At 52.7% G+C, this 21,361-nt stretch overlaps 1 protein-coding gene across 4 annotated transcripts in view; it reads left to right on the top strand.

The window, feature by feature from the left end:
* Positions 1 to 21,361, top strand: part of Ssh1 (slingshot protein phosphatase 1) — a 56,578-nt gene that overhangs the window by 26,849 nt on the left and 8,368 nt on the right. For 3 of the 4 annotated variants that reach the window (XM_052755057.1, XM_052755056.1, XM_052755058.1), the window contains 10 exons: positions 2,540 to 2,604; positions 2,982 to 3,103; positions 8,573 to 8,641; positions 9,958 to 10,023; positions 11,895 to 12,089; positions 13,539 to 13,632; positions 15,380 to 15,508; positions 17,808 to 17,854; positions 18,954 to 19,100; positions 20,514 to 20,714. In XM_052755057.1, the coding sequence (XP_052611017.1) occupies positions 2,540 to 2,604; positions 2,982 to 3,103; positions 8,573 to 8,641; positions 9,958 to 10,023; positions 11,895 to 12,089; positions 13,539 to 13,632; positions 15,380 to 15,508; positions 17,808 to 17,854; positions 18,954 to 19,100; positions 20,514 to 20,714 (1,135 nt within the window). Of the gene's footprint in view, positions 1 to 2,539; positions 2,605 to 2,981; positions 3,104 to 7,735; positions 7,952 to 8,572; positions 8,642 to 9,957; positions 10,024 to 11,894; positions 12,090 to 13,538; positions 13,633 to 15,379; positions 15,509 to 17,807; positions 17,855 to 18,953; positions 19,101 to 20,513; positions 20,715 to 21,361 lie in introns of those variants that run through there. The other variant, XM_052755059.1, reaches the window with a different exon arrangement.

Below are 21,361 nucleotides of genomic sequence, written 5' to 3'. Positions count from 1 at the left end.
AGCAAACAGCTTTGGGCTCTTCCTTTTCTCTATTGCCTCCCTGGCCACCGTGGAGAGTAATCAGAGGGTTAATCTGTGGGGTTGGGTCGATTCAGCCCGCCTGTCGGTGGAGGGTCTTGCACTCCAGGGTTCTGCCCTCTGATCTGTCTGGATGTCAGGCTGGGATGTCAGCAGTTTATTTATGTGCGAAATGCCTCTCTCACTTGGACATTTATCAGACGTGGGGGTGGGATTACTCTCATCTCTGTGACTTGGGGTGGATGGCGGGAGCACCCAGACAAACAAAAGATCCAGCCCTTGGTGACTGTGTAGCCCTGTGGCATTAGAAACCCTGTAGGCCCTTAAGAGAAAGCAGGGCAGGGAACTCCCGATGTGAGCTAGGATCTTCAGAGCCGTCCTGGCAGGAGGGAGGCTGTGTTCCTCCTTGCTGAGTCCCGTTCTAGAAGGATCAGATAGGAAGCACTGTGGCTTTTTTTTTTTTTTTTTTTTTTGGTTTTTCGAGACAGGGTTTCTCTGTGTAGCTTTGCGCCTTTCCTGGGATTCACTTGGTAGCCCAGGCTGGCCTCGAACTCACGGAGATCCGCCTGGCTCTGCCTCCCGAGTGCTGGGATTAAAGGCGTGCGCCACCACCGCCCGGCCACTGTGGCTTTTTTTTGTCTGTGTTTTGCCTGTCTTATTTATTGTGGGGAGAACACTTAGCATGAGCTGTGCCCTCCCGACTACAGGGGCAGGTTCTAAAAACCTGGTTTTCTCTGAGAGAGAGGAAGTGCCATTTAGACGTCACACGTCCGTGCCTTGAGAGGACCGTGTGCTTTGGCAGCAGGCATGCGGTAGCTGTGGTTTCCCGGGCCGTTTGCTTACGTAAGCAGCTTTGTCCTTCCAGGGTTCCTGGCATGGAGAGAATGCTTTGCAGTGTTGATGCTTCACTTTATCTCCTGTGTTTGCAGCGCTGGGCCTCGAACCCAGGGCTGTGCACATACTGGACAAGTGCTGTGTACTATGGCTATGGCGCCGTCCATACCCTCGGCTCCCTATCAAACAAAAAAGATAATGGGGTTTCTTTGGAGCTCTGCACACCATTGGAAAGGGTGGTTTTGCTGAGTTATTTCTTGTACCTTCATCCAGGGGAACATCTTCACAAATGAGCCTTTCCTCAGAGGGCCCGCAGGCCTCAGGGCATGGAAAGGCAGGACTGGGATCCCTACATCTACTTTAGCAACACTGCACCCCGTCCTGGCTCTCACACCCCTCGAACGCCCTCCTCCCATCCTCCAGTAGCTTGCTGCCTGGCCCTGCACACTCTCCAGACCCTAACCCAGGGGTACTTCCCAGAGACATTGGCATCCCACCCTAAGAGGGCTGTGAGTTTGAATCCGGACTGAGCTGTGTAGACTCTGTATCTAAAAAGGGGGAATGGAGTGGGTCTGGAGAGAGAGCGCAGTGGTGAAGAGTGGGTGTTGCTTTTGCAGAGGACCCAAATTCAGTTTTCAGCATCCTTGTTGGGCAGCCCGCAACCACCTGTAACTCTAGTTCCAGAGGATCCAGCGTCCTCTTCTGGACTCTGCAGGCAACTACCTGTAGACGTACACATAACCCCACCACACAAACGTACAATGCATTTTAAAAGTCTTTAAAAAATAGCCGGGCGGTGGTGGCGCACGCCTTTAATCCCAGCACTCGGGAGGCAGAGCCAGGCGGATCTCTGTGAGTTCGAGGCCAGCCTGGTCTCCAAAGCGAGTTCCAGGAAAGGCACAAAGCTACACAGAGAAACCCTGTCTCGAAAAACCAAAAAAAAAAAAAAAAAAAAAAGTCTTTAAAAAATAAAAACTACTTTCTCTGGCTGGAAATGGTAGTATGTACCCACAGCCCCAGATCCCAGGAGGCTGAGGCAGGAGAATTGCTGCTTTAGATGACTATATTTTTACTTCTCTTAGCAATGAAAAACGAACAGATTAATAATTTTTTTAAAAGATTTTTTATTATGTTTACACTGTTCTGCCTGCATATATGCCTACACACCAGAAGAGGGCACCAGATCTCATTACAGATAGTTGTGAGACACCATGCGGTAGCTGGGAATTGAACTCAGGACCTCTGGAAGAGCAGCCAGTGCTCTTAACCACTGAGCCATCTCTCCAGCCCTAATAACTTTTTTTTTTTTTTAATGAAAAGAGAATGATAGATTGTTTTTCCTCAAATCATTTCTCTGGACACCCAGCATGTGGCTGTTGTCTGTGGTCAGATAGGCTCCCCCGCCCTCTTCCGCCAGGTATGGAAGTAACATCTGGCTTGTGTGGAAAATGCCCAGGAGTTTGATGAGGGCAGGTGACACTCAGTCCTTTTCCTCACAGTTCAGCCCTTGGCAGGCGCCTCCACAACCACGACTGTAGTTTCTGCCTCCCCGCCTTGGCTATGAAGACATTCTCCTGTGGGCCCACATGTGTCTTCCAAAGTCTTTGTTGCAAATACCACTGACCACCGCGTTGCCCCAGCCTTGGAACCGGCCTTCCATTTAAACCTCTCCTTGTTGGCCCCCCAGGTGACCTGCCTCAGCACCTTCAAGTGATGATCAACCTCCTACGCTGTGAAGACAGAATTAAGCTGGTGAGAGCTGAGGGTGGACTCCAAATGCAGTGAGAGTCCTTCTCTAGCTGGATGTCTTCTCTTAGTGGTAGAGGCATCGCTGGGATGTAGGATGTCCTGGGTTCCTTGCCTAGCACCCCAAAGGGGCCAGCAGAGACGTCACATCTCCATGGCGTCTTATGCATCTGTGCTAAACGTGAATGTAACTTGCACATTTCCCTTGTGCCCCACTGCATGTAGTTGGCCGTCCCCTGTGCCAGGCACACGCTCCCTCTGGTCTTCCTCACAAGCACTTGGTCTTCATGTGGGTGGGGGTCAAGAACCGAAGCCCTTGGTCTTGGTTTGGCGGACAGAGGAAGGGAGCAAACCATCGAGGTGACCCCCTCCCTTGTTCACAGGCCGTGCGCCTGGAGAGCGTCTGGACTGACCGTGTCCGCTACATGGTGGTGGTGTACACCAGCGGGCGCCAGGACACCGAGGAGAACATTCTGCTGGGAGTTGACTTTTCCAGTAAGGAGAGGTGAGTCTCGGGGATGGCAGTTCCCATCAGAACAGGAGAGGAGTCACTGCTGGCAAAAGGCCTTCCTGGTGTCCTGGGGTGAGTCCCTCTGGAAGATGGGGGGCCACCCAGGCTCTGGCAACGGGGCATGCTTTTCTGACTCTCGCTTCCCTGCTGTCGGTAGCCCGCTGGAGGATGCACACTGCTCAGAGCCAGCGGCTGGAGAGGAGACGTGTGCCTGCTCTGTCTCTGCTGCTCTCCCAAAGTCCCCGGGGAGTTTACAGAGGAAAGGTGTTTATTTGGCCTGCTCTTTCAGAGGCTGCAGGTCTTAATGGGAGGCCTCTCTTTGGCCATGGGGATGACATCACAGTACTGGGAACACGTGTAGAAGAGATCACGTGGCGAGACAGGAAGCCAGCTGCGGCGGGAGCTAGGCTAAGCCAGCATGAATTCCCTCCGAGGGTGGAACCCGGTGCCATCTTCTACTGGGTCTCAGCTTATAAATGTACCACCTCCTCGATGCTGCCGATGTGGGGACCCAGTTTCTACAGATAGAGAGATTTGAGGGAGCCCTCCAACTTGTAAAGGAATCCTGCACAGGGAGGCTTCCTGAGTGTGTGTGTGACAGCGACTGTGAGCGTCAAAGGACAAGCTGGAGTCAGCCGGGAGGATGCCTCGAAGACAGACAGCCTGCAGAGGGGGATGTGCCTCGTAGGCCTTGTGTGAAGTGCTGGGTCCACTGGTGGTCTTCCGTAGATTGATGTTTGTTTTTGGAACATCCTTATGTGGAAGCTTTAAGGTTTGCAGTTCCCCAGGACTGGAGGCCAAGTAAATTTCAGCATGACATGAAGTGACCCTTGTGTGGGAGGTCATTGCAAACCCTAGATCTTCGCCCGTTACCCCTACTCGTTACTAAGTGGATGGGCTTTTGTCCTACCCTGTGCAGGAGGCAGCAGGCTAGGCCCCAGGTCAGCCGAGATGTCACAGCGCACATTGAGCTTAGCACAGAAGACCATGTCACCCCCCCCCGGGAAGGCGAGAGGCCAGGCTTCTGTGAGAGCACAGGCAGGTGGCCAGGGTGGGGTTTAAGGTCCAGTAGGCAGCGCGGTAAGGTCGGGTGTGTGGGGCGGCTGCTGGACCCGCATTGTGGTTCAGGCAGAGTCGGTAGCAAGAAGAAAGTGCCAGGGGCCACATGACCGCAGTTGGGTCTTCTTGTGGCCAAGCAGTCGTGTCATAAGCTGGTGACCAAGACTGTACTGCATGAAAACAAAGGGGGATAAATCATTCTGTGACTCCTCTTCCCGTGCCTCCTGGCATCGGGAGAAAGTTCGCTGTGGCACAAGGAAGGGAGAGGAGCTGCGTCTGTGACTCTGTGTGCCGAGGAATGATTTGGAAGAACAGCCGATGTGCTGTCTGTTGGTGGAGCAACTCAGAAGAGCCGCTGTGGGGTGGAGGTGCCAGCGAGAAGGTGCTCATAGAAGTGGGCCAGGCCGTCTTTTTGAGTGTGTGTGTGTGTGTGTGTGTGTGTGTGTGTGTGTGTGTGTGTGTGGTGTAACTCCTGATCCTCCTGCTTCAGCTTTTCATTTTCAGACTAGGGCATTCGTGTTGGGCAGTGTCGAAGTTACGGTTTTTCAGATGATGGCCCAGCCCTGTAGGAATCTTCTGGGGCAGGAATTTTTCTCACTCCATGGAGACCATTCTGGTAACCTATTCTGGTCCTGAGCAGGGGCCTGTCTCCTGTAGCCTGTTCCCCCATGTAGTAGTAGTTTCTCATCAGACCACCAGCCCACTGATAATGACTTATGGAGACTTATTATTCATTATGAAAGCTCGGCCTTAGCTTAGACTTGTCTCGTTAGCCCTTATAGCTTAAATTAACCTGTTTTGATGAATCTATGTTCTGTCGCGTACCGCCCATCCTGCTTCCTCCGTGTCCTCCCATCTCTGATGGACCTAGATTCCCCCCTCTCTCTCTCTACTCAGAAGTTCCGCCTCTACCTCCTGCCTAGCTGTTGGCCATCCAGCTTTTTATTGCCTCAATCACAGCAAGACACCTTCACATGGTGTGCAAATATCCCACAACACCCCTGCTCTGGTCCGTGCTGCGAAAGCCTCACGGGCCCAGTCTCCTCCTGGTCACCTCTGTTTGTGCAGCAGAGCACAGTGCTGTCCCCCAGCTCATCCCATGCACCCCATGGTCCTCGTTGTGCTTCAGGGGCTCAGAAAAGCTGAGTGGATGCACCAGGGTCGCTCAGGATGCATGGGGCGGGACTCAGGCTCAGTAGACCCCATTTGCATTAACTTTTCCTCAGGGGATGCAAATGACTGTCCAGTTGTCCCAGATGGGCACCAGTGGCAGACCTGAGTATGACCTCACCAAAATCCAGTTTGCTGAGTCCAGTGAGTTTATTGGACTTTCTTACAGAGCACTGGTGAGGGGGTGTAACCCCTAAACAGTTCCATTACCACCAAGTCCCACCTCGTGATGGATGGTGACCTCATGGAAACTGTGTCCTAGAGGCCGCTTTCAGTCAGCCATTGGCTTCTATGTAGACTCTGGCATCTCCCAAGGTCATGTTGGGCGGGGCAGCTAGAATCCCCAGTGACAGTCTCCTGGCCCTCCCTGGCAGTTCTCGTTACTGAAGATCTGCCTACCACCACACTGTTCTGTTCCAGTTGCTGTGGCACAGGGGCACCGTCTAAGAATGGCATCTTGTGACCGTAGGAAACGGTGCCGTATGACACCCTGTGTCTCTGCTGACGTTTGCAGTTCTCTGTGCATCCCTTGCTCGTTCACTCATTCGGGGACGTGCGTGTGCACTTGTTAGCCCTCCTCATGTGCTGGGAGTGCAGCCGTGTCCCAAGAGGCGTGGCCTGTACCGTTGCAGTCCAAGGTCACAGAAGGTCGTTAAACATGCTCCTATGCAACACAGCTTCATGCCTCCAGCTGCAGTCTGTGGGCTCCCACCCTCATCCCCACCCCATTCTGAGGCGTCCTGCCCGTCCTCACCACCTCTCGGCCTCTGGCTTTGGTTCTCATGGGTCCCTCTCTCCCTGTGGTCATTTTGCCTCTGCTGTGTGTCCACTGTCTCCCTCTCTAGGCCCTGAGCTAGAGCTACAGCCTGGCTGCAGGGTCAACCCCAGCGCAGTTGTAGACTTGTACAGGGCTGGAGAGATGGCTCAGTGGTTAAGAGCGCTGGTTGCTCTCCCAGAGGTCCTGGGTTCAGTTCCCAGCACCCACACGGCTGCTCACAAATGCCTATAAAACTGTAGTCCCTTGAGATCCGATGCCCTCTGCTGGTGTGCAGACAAAACACCCATACATAAAAGATAAGTAAATAATTAAAGTCAATTTTAAGAAAAATAGAAAGGGGTCAAAAGAAACTAAAGCCTTTTCTACAATGGGGACAGAGGCAACTGAGATACAAGTTCCCTATGCCTGGGCATGTCGCCAGGGAGGGGTGGGTCAGGACAGGACCGGCCTTCTCAGCTGCTTCTGTAGCGCTGAGTATCAGATTCCTATTCTCCCTGGGCCTCCCCAGAAGCCACTGCCCCACGAACGTAGTGATTCTCTTCTTTTCCTGAATTCTTGCCATGAGATTTTGTTTTCTTGGGGTGCTGTAAGTGTTAACCCCTGAGAGCATTCTCATGAGTTCCCAGGGAGAGAACCCACAAGGACCGTGTTTAAAAGGCTGTGTTAAAGCTGTGGTGGCTGCAGTCACCTCCTGGGACCTTCTCGGGGCTGACCTGGGCTTAACTTCTGTTTCCGGTTCAGGGGCAGGTTGAGTGCCGTGAGCTGGTGTGCCGCCCTCGCCCATCATTTCTTCCTGCTTTTGTAAAGACCATCCACCGCGGGGCTCTCTTCCCAAGCCTGTGTCTCCTGCTTGCACCTCTGGCCTGGCCCCGGTTCAGCCAGCTTCTTTGTTCTGGACCCACGGGGACCTGGGACCTGCTCCCCTCTCCCCCGGTTGCTCCTACCTGCTTCCTCCTTCAGGGCCGTTTGTCACTTGTGAAGATGCAGTTTCCCTAACCCAGTCCCTGCCCCACTTCCTGTGTGTCACCCCAGAGCTGCCTTCACTGTCCAACTTCATTGTGAGTTCCACGGGAATGCCCGAGAGTCACGGTAATGACAGCCGTGGCGATCGATGTTCACGAATTCATGAGATGGTTGCCATTACTGGTCAGAGTCACATAGCACACTGAGCCCTAGTCCTCCAGGGACATCTGTGCACTGGTGTGCCAATCACCTGCTTCTTCCACAAGGCTGGGTCTGAAGGAGGCCAGCTGATAGATAGAACTGTCTCATGTTTACAGTTTCAGCCTCTGCTTTCCCTGGCATGTTCCAGACCTGCCAACACATCCCAGGGTGCATACCCAAGCAATCTCTGTCATCCTAGGGCATCCGAAGGATGCCTTCTTGGCCTTGACACGGCCCAGTAGTCTTCAAAGCCCTGTGGGGCTCAACCGGCATCTCATTTTGCAGCCCCCCAAAGGAGATAGAGGGAGCCCTTTGCAGAAGGGTAGGATTGTAGGGGGGGTGGGGACGGTAGGCCATATCTCAAGTGGGAGTCCACTCCCTGAGCCCCAGAGCTCTAGTCACCCAGGCACAGGAAGAAGTAACATCCCACCCCCACATCCCACCCCCCTGCCTCCCTCACCACTACCCCTGCGCCCAGAGCTGTAAGCCATGCAGAGATAGACGCTTGGAATTTCTGAGAGCCGTGGGGCTGCCCTGGCAGAGTTGCAGCAGCTTCTCAAAAGCCAGCTCTTTAAATGCCTGGAGAGTTTTCATCACAATCTGAGGAGCCCCTCTGATAAACCTTCCCCTCTGTTTATCAGTGGCGCCAGTCTCCACCACCATCGTCGTCGGTGAGTATCATTTCACCGCTAGGATGGGCAAAACAGAACCGGATTGAACTGGCTTGCGGAGTGACAGGAACATAAAAGGCAGAGAGAGAGAGAGGTGTGAGCAGTGGAGGTGTGGGGACCCTCCCATCTCCTGTGACCCAGGACAGAAACCAGGAAGGGGCTGGCACTACCTGCCTGTGCACTGCCGTTGGGTGTGACACTCTATGCAGCGTGCGTGCGTGCGTGTGTGCATGAATGTATGTGTGTGTGCACGGTGTGATCAGATTGTGTGTGTGTGTGTGTGTGTGTGTGTGTGTGTGTGTGTATGTGTGTATGTGTGTGTGATCAGTGGCTTGCCCCAGGACCCCGAGAGCCCCCATCGTTGTGGAGTTAAAGCCACACCAAAAAACGGTTGAGATACTTTGTCACGCCCACTAGCAGGGATGCTCTAGGCCTGCGTCTTCTGGAATCCAGCAGTGAGTGGACACTGCACAGACAGCCTGGGAGCCCCTCCGCCCTACAGACCCCGCAGTTGGTGCCGGGCCAGGTGCTTGTAGCCTGAGCTGCTGGGCAAAGACACCGAGGGAAGACTGCGTGTACACAGGCAGATACTGACTCCAGTGTCTTCTCTTCCCCATGTAGCAAAAGCTGCACCATCGGAATGGTCCTTCGCCTGTGGAGCGACACCAAGATCCACCTCGATGGGGATGGGTACGGAAACGCCTTTAAAAGATTCTTTCCTGGGGGCTGGAGAGATAGCTCGGGTTCAGAGCACTGGCTAGTCTTGCAGGAGACCTGGGTTTGGGTGCCAGCACCCATGTGGCAGCTCATAGCCACCTGTAACTTAAGTTCCAGGGGATCCTACACCCCCCTTTTGACTTCCGTGTGCAACGGACATGCACTTGATAGACAGACCTACGTGTATGCAATCACACATTGACATAAACATGTTGTATACTTCATTATTTCCCTCTACACCGAAGCACCAACAGAGCCTGCATCTCTGGATAGCCTGGTGTGTGAGGTTACAGTCTAGTTGGGCCCAAGGGAAGGCCGCTCTGGCTGTTCTTTAGGGATTTGCTCAGGAAGTAGCACTGCGTGGTTGTCTGCACACCATGTCTGTTGCCGTGGAGCATACTTGCTGTGTTGGGTAAATCCTTCTGGGCCCTCCCAGGGCTGTGCCCCGGGAGTGCCCAGGTGAGTGAGACACCCCAGGGTAACTCCCATTTGGGGCGCCAAGGATGTAGCTGGCAGACACAGCGGAGTTCTCTGGGGGCCGCAGAGGAAGCATTCCCACCTTGGCCTGGGCAGGTTGGGGGCTGCAGGGCTGTCCATGCCACCTGCACTTACTCCTGGGGAAGTGCAGTGTCCATGTAGACGAGTGAGAGGGGAGCTGCCCTTGCAGTAGGGTTCTGGGACGGCCTCACAGCGAGAGCAGAGGGAAAAAGAAAGATCTGCTCAGGGCAAGTGCTGGGATCACGGGGGTGTTTTTTTAAGGTGGTGGTGTGGCGTGGTGGCGGGATACTTTAGATCTCGGCACCACCAAAAAAAAAAAAAAAGATACTTTTTTCCATTAACTCCTTTTTTTTTTTTTTTTTGAGCTGAGGATTGAACCCAGGGCCTTGCGCTTGCTAGGCAAGCGCTCTACCACTGAGCTAAATCCCCAACCCATTAACTTATTTTTATGTAAGAAAAAGAGGTGAGTGTATGGTGCTAGAGGCAGGTGACAGGACACTGGAGGCCACCCTGCTCACACTCAGCTTGGAAACAAGTCCTGATCCAAAGGAGTCTTTTGTCCCTGTCTGATGTGGCTTCTCTGCTGTCCCTTGTCAGACAGCAGGAGGCGTGCTGGTCCCAAGCCTGCTCGGGGTGGGGACTGTGGGGGGGTGACACTGTACCCACAGTCCGGAAGGTGACTAAGCATGCTGGTGTCCGATCTGGGGGCGTGGAAGCTGTGCCCAGAGTCCGGGAGTGACGTGACTGAAAGCCTGAATCCTCACGGTGTCTTTCCCGTTTTCCATTCTCAGCGGCTTCAGCGTGAGCACGGCCGGCAGGATGCACATCTTCAAGCCCGTGTCTGTCCAGGCCATGTGGTAAGTGTGCTTCGGGGGACTTTGAGCTCCTTGGAAAATGGTTCCTACCTGACAGCGTGATTAGAAAAATCACTTCTGTTTGGAAGTGTGTGTGTGTGTGTGTGTGTGTGTGTGTGTGTGTGTGTGTGTGCGCGCGCGCGCGCACGCGCTTGCATGAGGGACTGCAGGAGTGCACAGAGGCCAGAAGGGGGTGTGGGGTGCCCTGGAGTTGTGAGCAGAAGACCTGGGTTCAGGAGACTGAGGTTTTTTGCATGAGCAGCACATGAGTTAGTTATGTTTTCCTAACGACTGTTGACACTGACCATTTTCTCATAGGCATTTTATATTTGTGTGTCCCTGTTGGGAAATGATCTGTTTAAGTTCCTTACCCATTTTAAAAAATGTGTTAGTGCTGAAGAGGCAGCTTGACCTGTCGACCTGCTGAGTGCCATCCTGGCACAGACTCTCTGGCTCCGTCCACGTGGCGCCCAGTAGGTGCTTTTGTCTGTGCAGTGAAGGGACCAGCACTCTCCTCCGCTGCTGGAGCGGCCAGTGGCGAGGGGGTCATAAGAGAAACGTGAGACTCCTCTTGGAGTTTAAAGTGTCTTGAAGGGAGGTGCTCCGCACACGTGAAAGAACTTGTATGTCATGCCAGGACAGCTGGGCGGGTGTCCTCGTGGTGGTCAGGCCTGAGAATACCAGCTGTAAGGCCTGGATCCCGGCCGGGGAAGGGGAAGGCTGCCCCGACCCTCCGTAATGGCTGTGGGTGAACATGGCAGTGTCCACAGTTTCCTGAGCCAGCCTCCTCTTACAGCTCTGTCTTAGGCGTGTCCAGCCTGGGGTCCTGGGGCCACACATATTCACAGTGTGTCACATTGAAGTGTCTAAAAGTTGGACACACCTGTGAGCTAAACTGTTCTTGTAAAAGGGCTGCAGATCAGTTGGAATAAACGAGGAAAGACTTGGAGCTCGAGAAGCATCAGATACGCGTTTCCAAACGATTCTTGTCCAGGGCAGGGAGAGTCAGTCCGGAAGAGTTCTCTCACGGGCCACCTTAGTGCCGTCCCTCTCCTCCTCTGTTCCCCTAGGCCAACTCCGCTCAGGGTCACTTGAGGTGGGTGGGGGTAACGAAGTCAGTGTCCTGAGGATGATCAAACCAGTGATTGCCCCAAATGTTTCTGTGGGCCGCTGCTGCCTCTTTTCTCTCCAGCCAAGTTGTTATTGTTGTTATTATTATCATTATCATTACCATTATTTTGGTTTGTTTTGTTTTTGCCCCCATTTTTTTTTAATTCTTAGGAACCAGAACTGAATGTAATAAACGGTGGCTCAAGTTTCTTTCCCCCAACCTCGTTATGGAAAACGAGGCTGCTTGGGGTATCTGTGCACTGTCATGCAGACCCCCATCTGGTGACGCCCTCCCCTCAAGGGCCACTTCTGCCTTGGCCGACACCTCCCTCCCTTGGCAGCCTACTCACTGAGGGATTTTCAGCCTGAATTTTAAAGACCTTTCTCTCCCATCAGTTGGTGCCTGGAATACAGCCCTGCCCATACTCCAGGCTGCTGTGCCCTCAGAAACAGATCTCTGGAGTTGGTTGCTGGAATGTGACCCAGCCAGCTTGGGAGAGTTAGGGGCTAGGGGGTGGGGCCTGCTGCTGCCGGTGTTCATTTATTCCTTTAGAAATGATGAGGGTTATCCTGTCCACTTGTGAGCCTAGCTGACGCGGCCTCTGGGAACTGAGAGTTGTCCCTGGCTGCCGTGTGTCCCTCAAACACCTCGCGGGCAGAAAAGAGGCCTTTCTGCGTGGCCCGTCCCACTGCCGAGGGCTGAGTGTCCTTCGTGAGCTGCAGAGCCCACGCCCCGATTCCTGAGCATCCCTCTCCTCCCCCAGGTCCGCCCTGCAGGTGCTTCACAAGGCCTGCGAAGTGGCCCGAAGGCACAACTACTTCCCTGGGGGTGTGGCGCTCATCTGGGCCACCTACTATGAGAGCTGCATCGGCTCCGAGCAGAGCTGCATTAATGAGTGGAACGCCATGCAGGACCTGGAATCCACGAGGCCAGACTCCCCAGCACTGTTTGTGGACAAGTATGTGCAGGGGCTGCCTCCCCACACTGCCCAACCCGGGGTCCTCTCAAGGTCACACTGCCCAACCCGGGGTCCTCTCAAGGTCACACTGCCCAACACTGGGTCCTCTCAAGGTCACACTGCCCAACCCGGGGTCCTCTCAAGGTCACACTGCCCAACCCGGGGTCCTCTCAAGGTCACACTGCCCAACCCGGGGTCCTCTCAAGGTCACACTGCCCAACCCGGGGTCCTCTCAAGGTCACACTGCCCAACACTGGGTTCTCTCAAGGTCACACTGCCCAACCCGGGGTCCTCTCAAGGTCACACTGCCCAACCCGGGGTCCTCTCAAGGTCATTCTTCCCTGCAGCCCCTTGACTGAGAGCCCCTTCCTAGAGCAGGTAAAACTTAACCTGAGTCTGTGGCTCTGAAGCAGCGGTTCCCAACCTTTAATACAGTTCCTCACAGTGTGGTGACCCCCAACCATAAAATTGGTTTCATTGCTACTTCATGCTGCTGTTATGAATCACGATGTAAATATCCGTGTTTTCCTATGGTCTTAGGCGACCCTAGTGAAAGGGTCATTCACCTTCTAAAATGTCAACCCACAGGTTGAGAAACGCTGCTCTAAAAGAAGGGATTGTGTTCTCTCTCTCTCTCTCTCTCTCTCTCTCTCTCTCTCTCTCTCTCTCTCTCGTACTCACACTTGCACTTTAAAAACCATTGTGGGGGGCACTCCTGGACTTCAGTCAGACTGCCACAGGAGTATGCCGCTCTGTATGCCCCCTGTATCTGTTTGTGCTCTGGGCCCAGACCTTGTCCCCACAGGTGGGTAGTAACAAATTCAGTCCAGTATGCTGGTGTCTTGGTTCAGAGGGCTGTGTGCCTTCACAACTTCCTCAATAGAGAGAGTGACCTGAGGCCGTGCTCTCTGGCTTTTCAGTGATCACAGTCCCTCAGAGGGAGGTGTCGGCTGGGAGACTAGTTTTAAGAGAAGAGTTGCTCAGATGACCCGACACCACCAAGAATTTATGAGAGGAAATGGAATGATGATGGCCCCTTGAGACCTTGGAAGTCACTGGGGAAAGGATTGTCCCAGTCTCCATGGCCCTGGGAGTTAATTAGCAGGGCTGGCGTGTAGACTTCACAGGGATTTCACAGACTTGGGTTCTGTGTGAGAACTCTTGTAGCAGTGGCCCAGGGAGGAGTGTCGGGTGGAGACTGATGGCCCAGGGCTGCGGGATGTTGGCGGTTACAGTGTGTGGCCTGTAAGGAGCCCGTCCCCTCCCTGCCCACTGCCCTGCTTTCTTTCCACACCGGACTCCTCCTGTGGGGACTGGAGGTGGGGCTTCTCCACACCCACCCACCGTAGCCTGTGCCTGCACAAGCTGAGGTCAGACCCGCGAGGGTCCGATGTCCCTCTGAGGCTTCCGTCTCTTAGTTCTACAACTTCCTGTCCATTTTCTTCCTAGGCCGACTGAGGGGGAACGAACTGAGCGTCTCATTAAAGCCAAGCTCAGGAGCATCATGATGAGCCAGGACCTTGAAAATGTGACCTCTAAGGAAGTAAGAGTCCCCTTCCCTCCCCTAGCCCATCGCAGGCCCAAGCCCAGGACCTTTTGGTTTTCCCATGTGTCCGTTTGTCCGCCCTGGGGGCTCCCCTGTACTTTGCTCTGTGGTGGTACTAAGATGTGGAAAGCCCAGGCTTAAGAGTTGGGCTTTAGTCTGATTCTGGAGACCACGAGCAGATTGTCGGCCCTCTCTGAGCCCTGGGGACAGGTGTAGAAGGTCCTAAGTTCCTTGAAAAAGCCTCAGCCTTTCCGTAACCTTTCCTGCTTTTGTGTGTCCCCTTGGCCCCCTGCCGTATAGGAGATTCAAATCTCGGGCTGCTCCCTCTGCCTTATAAGCCCTCTCTGATCAGTTTTTCTGTTGTCCATTGCTTTGGGGGTACGGGGGGGATGCTGCGGGAATTAAAGAGATGGCTTCTTGGTTAAGAGCATTAGCTGCTGTTGCAGATCATTCCCAGGAGATAGCTCACAACCCCATCTGTAACCCCATCTCCAGGAGATCTGACGCCCTCTGCTGGTCTCTGCAGACACTGCATGCACACGGTGCACAGACACTCCCTACAGGCTGAACACTCGGGCCGTTCTAGAGGCTGTGCGTGGGGGGCTAGAGGCTGTGCGTGGGGGGCTAGAGGCTGTGCGTGGGGGGCTAGAGGCTGTGCGTGGGGGGCACACACGTTAATCCTAGCACTAGGACAGAAGTTCTCTGTGACTTCAGGACCAACCTGGTCCTACATAGTGAGACTCGGTCTCATAAAATAAAAATCTTAGCCGGGCGGTGGTGGCGCACGCCTTTAATCCCAGCACTCGGGAGGCAGAGGCAGGCGGATCTCTGTGAGTTCGAGGCCAGCCTGGTCTACAGAGCGAGTTCCAGGAAAGGCGCAAAGCTACACAGAGAAACCCTGTCTCAAAAAAAAACCAAAAAATAAAAAAATTTTAAAAAAAATCTTAAATTTAAAAAAAATTTATTGTACTTATGTATATATTTAACTGGGGCCGGGGTGGGGTGGACAGCGCATGTGAGGGAGAGAAAACAGCTTGCAGGAGTTGGTTTTCTTCTTCCGCTGTGTAGATTCTGGGGCTCGAACTCAGGTAGTTGGGTTTTCGTGGCTGGTTCTTTTTACCTGCTAAGCTCTCTTGACGTTCCTATCTGTTGTTGTTCATTTGAAGGATACAGTAAATTATAGGAGGTTTAAAGGGCCCATTCATTTATTTATTATTTTGATGTTTTTTGAGTCAGGATCTCCCTCTGTAGCTCAGGCTGGCCTGGAACTCACTCTGCACCGCGCCCCCCCCCCCCCCCCAGGCTTGCCTCAACCTCAGTCTTCCTGCCTCAGCCATGAGTCCTCATGTTTAACTGATAATTACTTTAAAAAAATCATAATGTGATACCGTCTCCAACAGGAAAGTGACATTACCTTCTCGCTGCAGTATTTTTGGTACTTAATTGTGAAAAATGAAAATGTTTTAAACTCAGTAGAAAAGATCTTAGGAAGAAAACAAAATCTAATTTCCTTGTTGAACACAGTGGGCTTCCTCCGGTTGGGTTCAGTTGGAGGTGGAGGGAAGTGAATGCCCGCAGCCCACACAGATGTGCTACCTGTGTCTAAACGCATTGTCCTGGGCAGAAGAAAGGGGACAAACCCACCCTTTCTGTGACCAGCACTGTGCAGAGGTGGGCGGCTCTCTGGGCAGATCACCCCTCCTGGGTTCCGCCCAGCATCACCTCTGCTCTGTCCCACCCACAGATCCGCAATGAGCTGGAGAAGCAAATGAACTGTAACCTGAAGGAGTTCAAGGAGTTCATCGATAACGAGATGTTGCTCATCTTGGGCCAGATGGACAAGCCCTCCCTTATCTTCGACCATCTTTATCTTGTAAGAGGCTCAGCCCCTGGTGGATGCTGGTTTGGGAACCGTGCTCAGAGACACGTGCTTACAAATTACAAAGCCCCAGAGTTGTGCCTTGGCATCTACCTGAAACACAGCGGAGCTGCTCCCCTCTGAGCCCTGCTCCCAGAGCCCACTGAAGGGTCCAACCCCCCCACCATGTCGCCCGTGATGCCTGGGTACCTCCGGCTCAGTGTCTTCATGCCATAAATCTCCATAGAAGGCAACTGGCCAGTTTTCAAAGGCAAGCAGGTTGTTAAAGTTAGCCAGGAGAGCATGCGGTCCAGTTGAAAGTCAGACCTAGCAAGGCCAAGGTCCCCCTCCACCACCTCACCTGCCCTGTGGCCCGTGGTGAGTCCTCTTGCCTCTGCACTTCGTGGGGTGATAGTGATGGTTAAATAAGATACATTCTGGGGGTGACAAGTGCAGTTTCTATAGGCCTGGTTTTGAATATGAATGGTAACTATGGTTAGAAGAGTAAATGTTTCTTACAGGAGCGGCTGGCCTCTGAGGAGAACAACCTCTTCATAAATACATAAACACACACACATGTATATGTGTGGGCTTGTAGTGGGGACAGAGGGTTTTTGAGACAGGAGCTCACTCCATAGCTCAGGCTAATCCAGAATTTGTGATCCTCTGCCTCAGCCTCCTGAGTGTTGAATGTATGTACTTTTTATGTTCGTGTTTATATGTGAATCTCCCTGCATGTACAGATTGCATGCTTTATCCACTGAGATGTGAATGGGTGGGTTTGAATCACTTCGAAAGACAGGCAGGGTGTGCTGGCAGGCCGACCTGAGGGCAATGGGAAGGCCTGTCCCTCCACTCTCTCCACTAGGTGGTGATCATGGCCAGAGGACTCCCAGCTCCCCTGGAGCTGCTGGAGTTTGGGGAGGCTTGGTGCCTTGTGTCATTCTTTCCATGAGAGATATTAAAGGAATTTTGATGAGTGAGGCTGTCCCTCAGATATGGAAATCCAGCTCACATTGCAGGATGCCAGCATGGTCAGAGCCCGGGTCGCAGTGGACCTGGGAAGCTCAGGAGACGAAGTCAAGAGGAGACTGAGATACCCGGGCATGCTTGCCAGGACTGCAGGCCTCCGCATTCTCCGTAGTAGCGATGGCTTCGTTGTGTTTCTCGTCTGTGTTCTTTGAATGATCAGGAAGAGAGGAGTTTTTAATGATACAGTTTGTATAAGTATACAAGTATCCAATCCTAGAGGAGTTTTTAATGATACAGTTTGTGTAAGTATTCAAGTATCCAGTCCTGCGTTCTGCAGATAGTTGGGAATAGAAATCATGTTAAGGATTTGAAGGGTAGTCCCAATCTCCCATGTTGAGGTTGTCACTCATAGCATTTTGATGTGTTCATTTTTCCAGTTTTCAGTTTCTTGTAGTGTTAGGATTGGAACTCAGGCCCTGAGCGCTGAGTTCCCCTGATGCCTGTATAGAGGGACTGTGCTCACTCTGCTCGGGTGGGTAGACACTGTTCTTCTTTGTTTATTCCATTTTTCCTTACCAACATGATGATTTATTTGTTTTATTTCTGGATGGTTTTTTTGGTTTTTCAAAACAGGGTTTCTCCGTGTAGGTAACTCCAGCTACCCTCGAACTCACTCTGTAGACCAGGCTGGCCTTGAACCCAGAGAACCATCTGCCTCTGCCTCCCAAGTGCTGGGATTAAAGGTGTGTGCCACCACCACCTGGCTTGTTTTGTTTTGAGACCAGGTCTTACTGGATACTCCTGGCTGGCCTTCAATTTCGAATTCATGGCAATCCTCCTGCCTCTGCCTTTTGGAAGTGGGATGGTTTCTTTGGAAGAGCCCATCCTAAGGATCTCTTGTCATTTATCTTATGGTTTCATCCTGGTAGACCTTTGGGTCCCCGTTATTTTCCTGTGAATAACCGTAAATGCCGGTGTTCCTAAGTCTCTGTGTGAGCTCCAGTCATCCCTCAGGATCAGAGGGTGAGGACTTTAAAATTAATACCAAAATACCTGCCAGGAAAGGAGCAGGGTCCCCTCTGTAGCTGATGATGAGGTTGTAGGTCACTGCCTGTGGTGGCTGTGCCCATGCTGGCTAAGAAGACTGGGGGGACGTGAAGCAAGCTTCCATGAACTGGGGGGTTGGCAGGGTCTGCTTCCTCTTAGACTCCTGCCTCTCCCTCTCCTGGGCCTTTCTGGTCCTTCTTTCTGCTCTGAGGCTGAGGCCCCACTCTCAGGGGCCCTGTGCATCCCACAAGCAGCTCTGTGACACTCACAGGGGTTTGTGTGATCTGTCCCCCAGGGCTCCGAGTGGAATGCATCCAATCTGGAAGAACTGCAGGGCTCAGGGTGAGTCTGCTCCCCACATCCCCCATCGCTCCAGGCAGCTTAGGCGGTCGCTGCTCTGTCGGGGAGGTTACGGACCTTGGCCCGCCCACCCTAATTGCCTCAGCCTGGTCTCTGCAGTGGCTGGAGGGTCTCATGTGCTTCAGAATGCTGCCCAGAGTAATCCATGGGTTCTAGATTTTTTCCTGGAGTCTTAGGTGACTTGGGGGAGGTGGGGATTTGGGAACAGCTTAATCACCCTGGGAATGGAGGATGGCCTGGCCCTGGGCAGGCTCTGAGCTCCCTCCCACAGCCTCACTCCCCAGCAGAATTGCTGAGAACCCTAGTGTAGACGCACATCTCTGTTGGCCTTTTGGCCATCAGCAACCCTGAAAACTGGACCACTCCTGGCAATACTTGGTGCCTAGTGGGACTCTTGTGACTGAATACTTCCTGCTGGGCAGAAACTTGCCTGTCTCTGAGAAATGCTCAGCTGCCAGAGTGAACCTTTAAACCAAACCCTTCGAGAAAACAGTCACAAAAGCACCGTTCTGTGGTCTGATGTGCCTGCCAGCCTTCTGGAACTTACTGCAGTTGAAAACCGAGACTAAACAGAGCTTAAAATACATCCTTAGAACCTCTGGTCACAGTGTGTCCCCCACCCCCCAGCAGAGTCGTTGTCCAGTGAGAGGCTAGGCTTCATGCTTCCGTCTTACTGGAAATAAATACGTGATTCGTTATCATTTATGGCAAAACCTATTTGAGACATTTTCCAATGACCAAAATTGTTTTGGTTTTCTGGAAATGAATGTACTGGTTAAGGGTGAGGGGCTGTGGCGTTTGGGTTAGCAGATGCTCTCAAATAGAACCTGAGTGGTAGAAGGACACACTCTGCTCCTTAACAAAATTAGAGTGGAGGCCTCTTGTTTTTTTTTTAATACATTCTTGTCATGTGGAGGAAACACACGAAGATGACTGTTAAGAAAAAAAAAAAAAAATCTCACCAGGAACATATGCTCTTTAGTGTGTATATAAATTAATTTTTCTCCGCCAGTATTTTGTTCCTTTATTTTTCCCCTTCCTCATTCTGATTCTCTAGGCTATTTGCTTCTTTCCTCTGCAGGGTTGACTACATTCTTAATGTCACTAGAGAAATAGACAACTTTTTCCCTGGCTTGTTTGCGTATCATAACATCCGAGTCTACGACGAGGAGACCACAGACCTTCTTGCCCACTGGAACGAAGCGTATCATTTTATAAACAAAGCGAAGTAAGTGTTCGGGGAGCTGGCCTTAGGAGGAACAGGCGGACAGAAATGAGTGGCAGGCTAGGTATGGAAGCTAGCCCCGATGTGGAAGTAAGCAGCCTTGCTCCTGGGGTAGGTGGTCGAGATGCAGAAGTCTAGTGCCGGGAGAGACTTTGCTGTCTGATGGATCTTTGGCTTTAGCTGCAGGACACCAGGCACAAAGTGGGGAAGTAATGACCTCCACAGGATGCCCTCATGTTCTCTCCTGCCTGCCCATGATTATGACATTGAGCCCAGTTTTCATCATTAACACTGATGCCAGGCCAGTGTCCAATACCAAGTGCCACTGGCGAGCTCTCTGGGGCATCCCGGAAAGGACCAGCACATGCTGGGCCTTGAGTTCTTGGATAGTTCCCCCAGAGAATACAGGCTGTAGTTCTGTGTTCCTGTGTGCCTAGAACAGGGCAGTCCCAAGATGGGGCCATCTCCACTGTCCCTGAGCCCAGGCCCCTCCTTATTCTCCTTTGGAGCAATTGTGTTGAAATCCAATGCATAGACACCCCATCACCTACCCCCCGTGCTATGGAGAAAAGCCCTCTTCCGCTGGAGTCTCCCAGTCAAAGCTACAAGGTGTGTCCTTACCAAATGCTTCTTCTCTTGCTTTCCCAGGGCACAGACTCCAGGCTCCTTGCTTATGAATGTAGAACTCAGGAAAGAAGGGTGCTGTGGGGAAGGGATTGAACACCTAGTGTAGGAAGCTGGAGCCCACTCACCCCCACCCCAGCTTTTCCCAGATGCAGCCTCTGCCAGCCTGGCATGCCTTCACCCTCTCCACCAAGGAGAGGGTCATTGTCCCCTGTGTATCTCGTAAATCAGCTGCACCCGGGCCAGCACCACCTCCTTACAAGTACCCGGATCGATTGGCCCCATCTTCCTCCTGGCTCGGTTCTCTCTTGGCCAGATTGTCTCTCACTCCCTCCGGGCGCTCACTGTCTCCCCAGGGTGTAGCATGTTCGCCTTGCTGACCCCATTTTCTATAGTCGCTCACTCAGGGCCTCCGTCTGCTGCAGCAGCTGAGTGGCTTTTGCAGACATCCCTTTAGCTGTCCAGGTGCTGCCGAGGAAGCAGCTGTAGGTGGCCTCACAGATTCCCAGCAACGAGGGAGACTGTTTTGAAGCAGGCCCTGGGATGTTGGGACAGGCTGTGCGGATTCATCTGTTCTCCCATTGTGTGCTAATTGATTTCACAGTGGAGTTATTTCCTTTAGAGGGTGTGTGAGATCTGTTCCATAAACATTAGGACAGAGAAGGGTTGGAGCTATGTGATAACTTTAGGGCTTTTAAAAAAAAAATCAGGTTAGTAAAACCCAAGTGGTAAGTCAGGGAAGGCTCTAAATCCTTGCTCTTAACACTGCCCCTCCCCCCAAAATCCCTGCAGAAGGAATCATTCCAAGTGCCTGGTCCATTGCAAAATGGGCGTCAGCCGATCCGCATCCACGGTCATAGCCTATGCGATGAAGGAATTTGGCTGGCCCCTGGAGAAAGCGTATAACTATGTCAAGCAGAAGCGTAGCATCACACGGCCCAACGCAGGATTTATGAGACAGCTGTCTGAGTATGAAGGCATCCTGGATGCAAGGTGAGTGAATACCTAGAGACAGGCTGGCAGACCAAGCTGGCCTCGCCAGCCTGGGCATCCCACTCTTCTCCTGTCGGCCTGGCAGGAGCCTCCACAACTAGAAGCCAGCCTCTCAGGGGAGCTGGCTTGTAAAAAAGCAACTATTGTTTGGGCTGTGATTAGTGGTTTCCAGGAGGGATCCGTTTTGATTTTGTTGGCACGCATAGAAAACCTGTCTTGCCGGGCGAGGGAAGGTGCCTAACTGCTCATCCAGGGCATGGCCTGGTATGTGGTGTGGGCCTGAGCATGTCCATTTCCTAAGTACCTGCTTTGTGCCAAACTCAGGGGCTGAAGAGGCCCATGGGTCTGGTTCACCACAGACGAGCCTGGTAACCTCCTCCAAGCCCAGTCCCCTGTTCTGCGTGAAGGATTTGACACCCAGGTTATCTATCAGATGCTCGTGGCCCCTCAAAAACCTAAAAGTAGAACCATTGCATGATCCAAAAATTCCACTTTGCCGTGTACACCCAGAAGGCTGGAAATCCGGAGACTATAATGGGGTTGTTTGTATTGATGATAGTGTTATTCACAGTAGGCCAAAGGTGAAGGCTGCCCACGAGTCCATTGGCGGATGGGTGGGTAAGCAAACGGAGTGCATATAGGAATCT

The sequence above is a fragment of the Peromyscus californicus genome, unplaced genomic scaffold, assembly GCF_007827085.1.
Source record: "Peromyscus californicus insignis strain IS unplaced genomic scaffold, ASM782708v3 Scaffold_2__1_contigs__length_46816999, whole genome shotgun sequence".
Lineage (NCBI taxonomy): Eukaryota > Metazoa > Chordata > Mammalia > Rodentia > Cricetidae > Peromyscus > Peromyscus californicus.
This window is presented reverse-complemented; position numbering and strand designations above follow the sequence as displayed.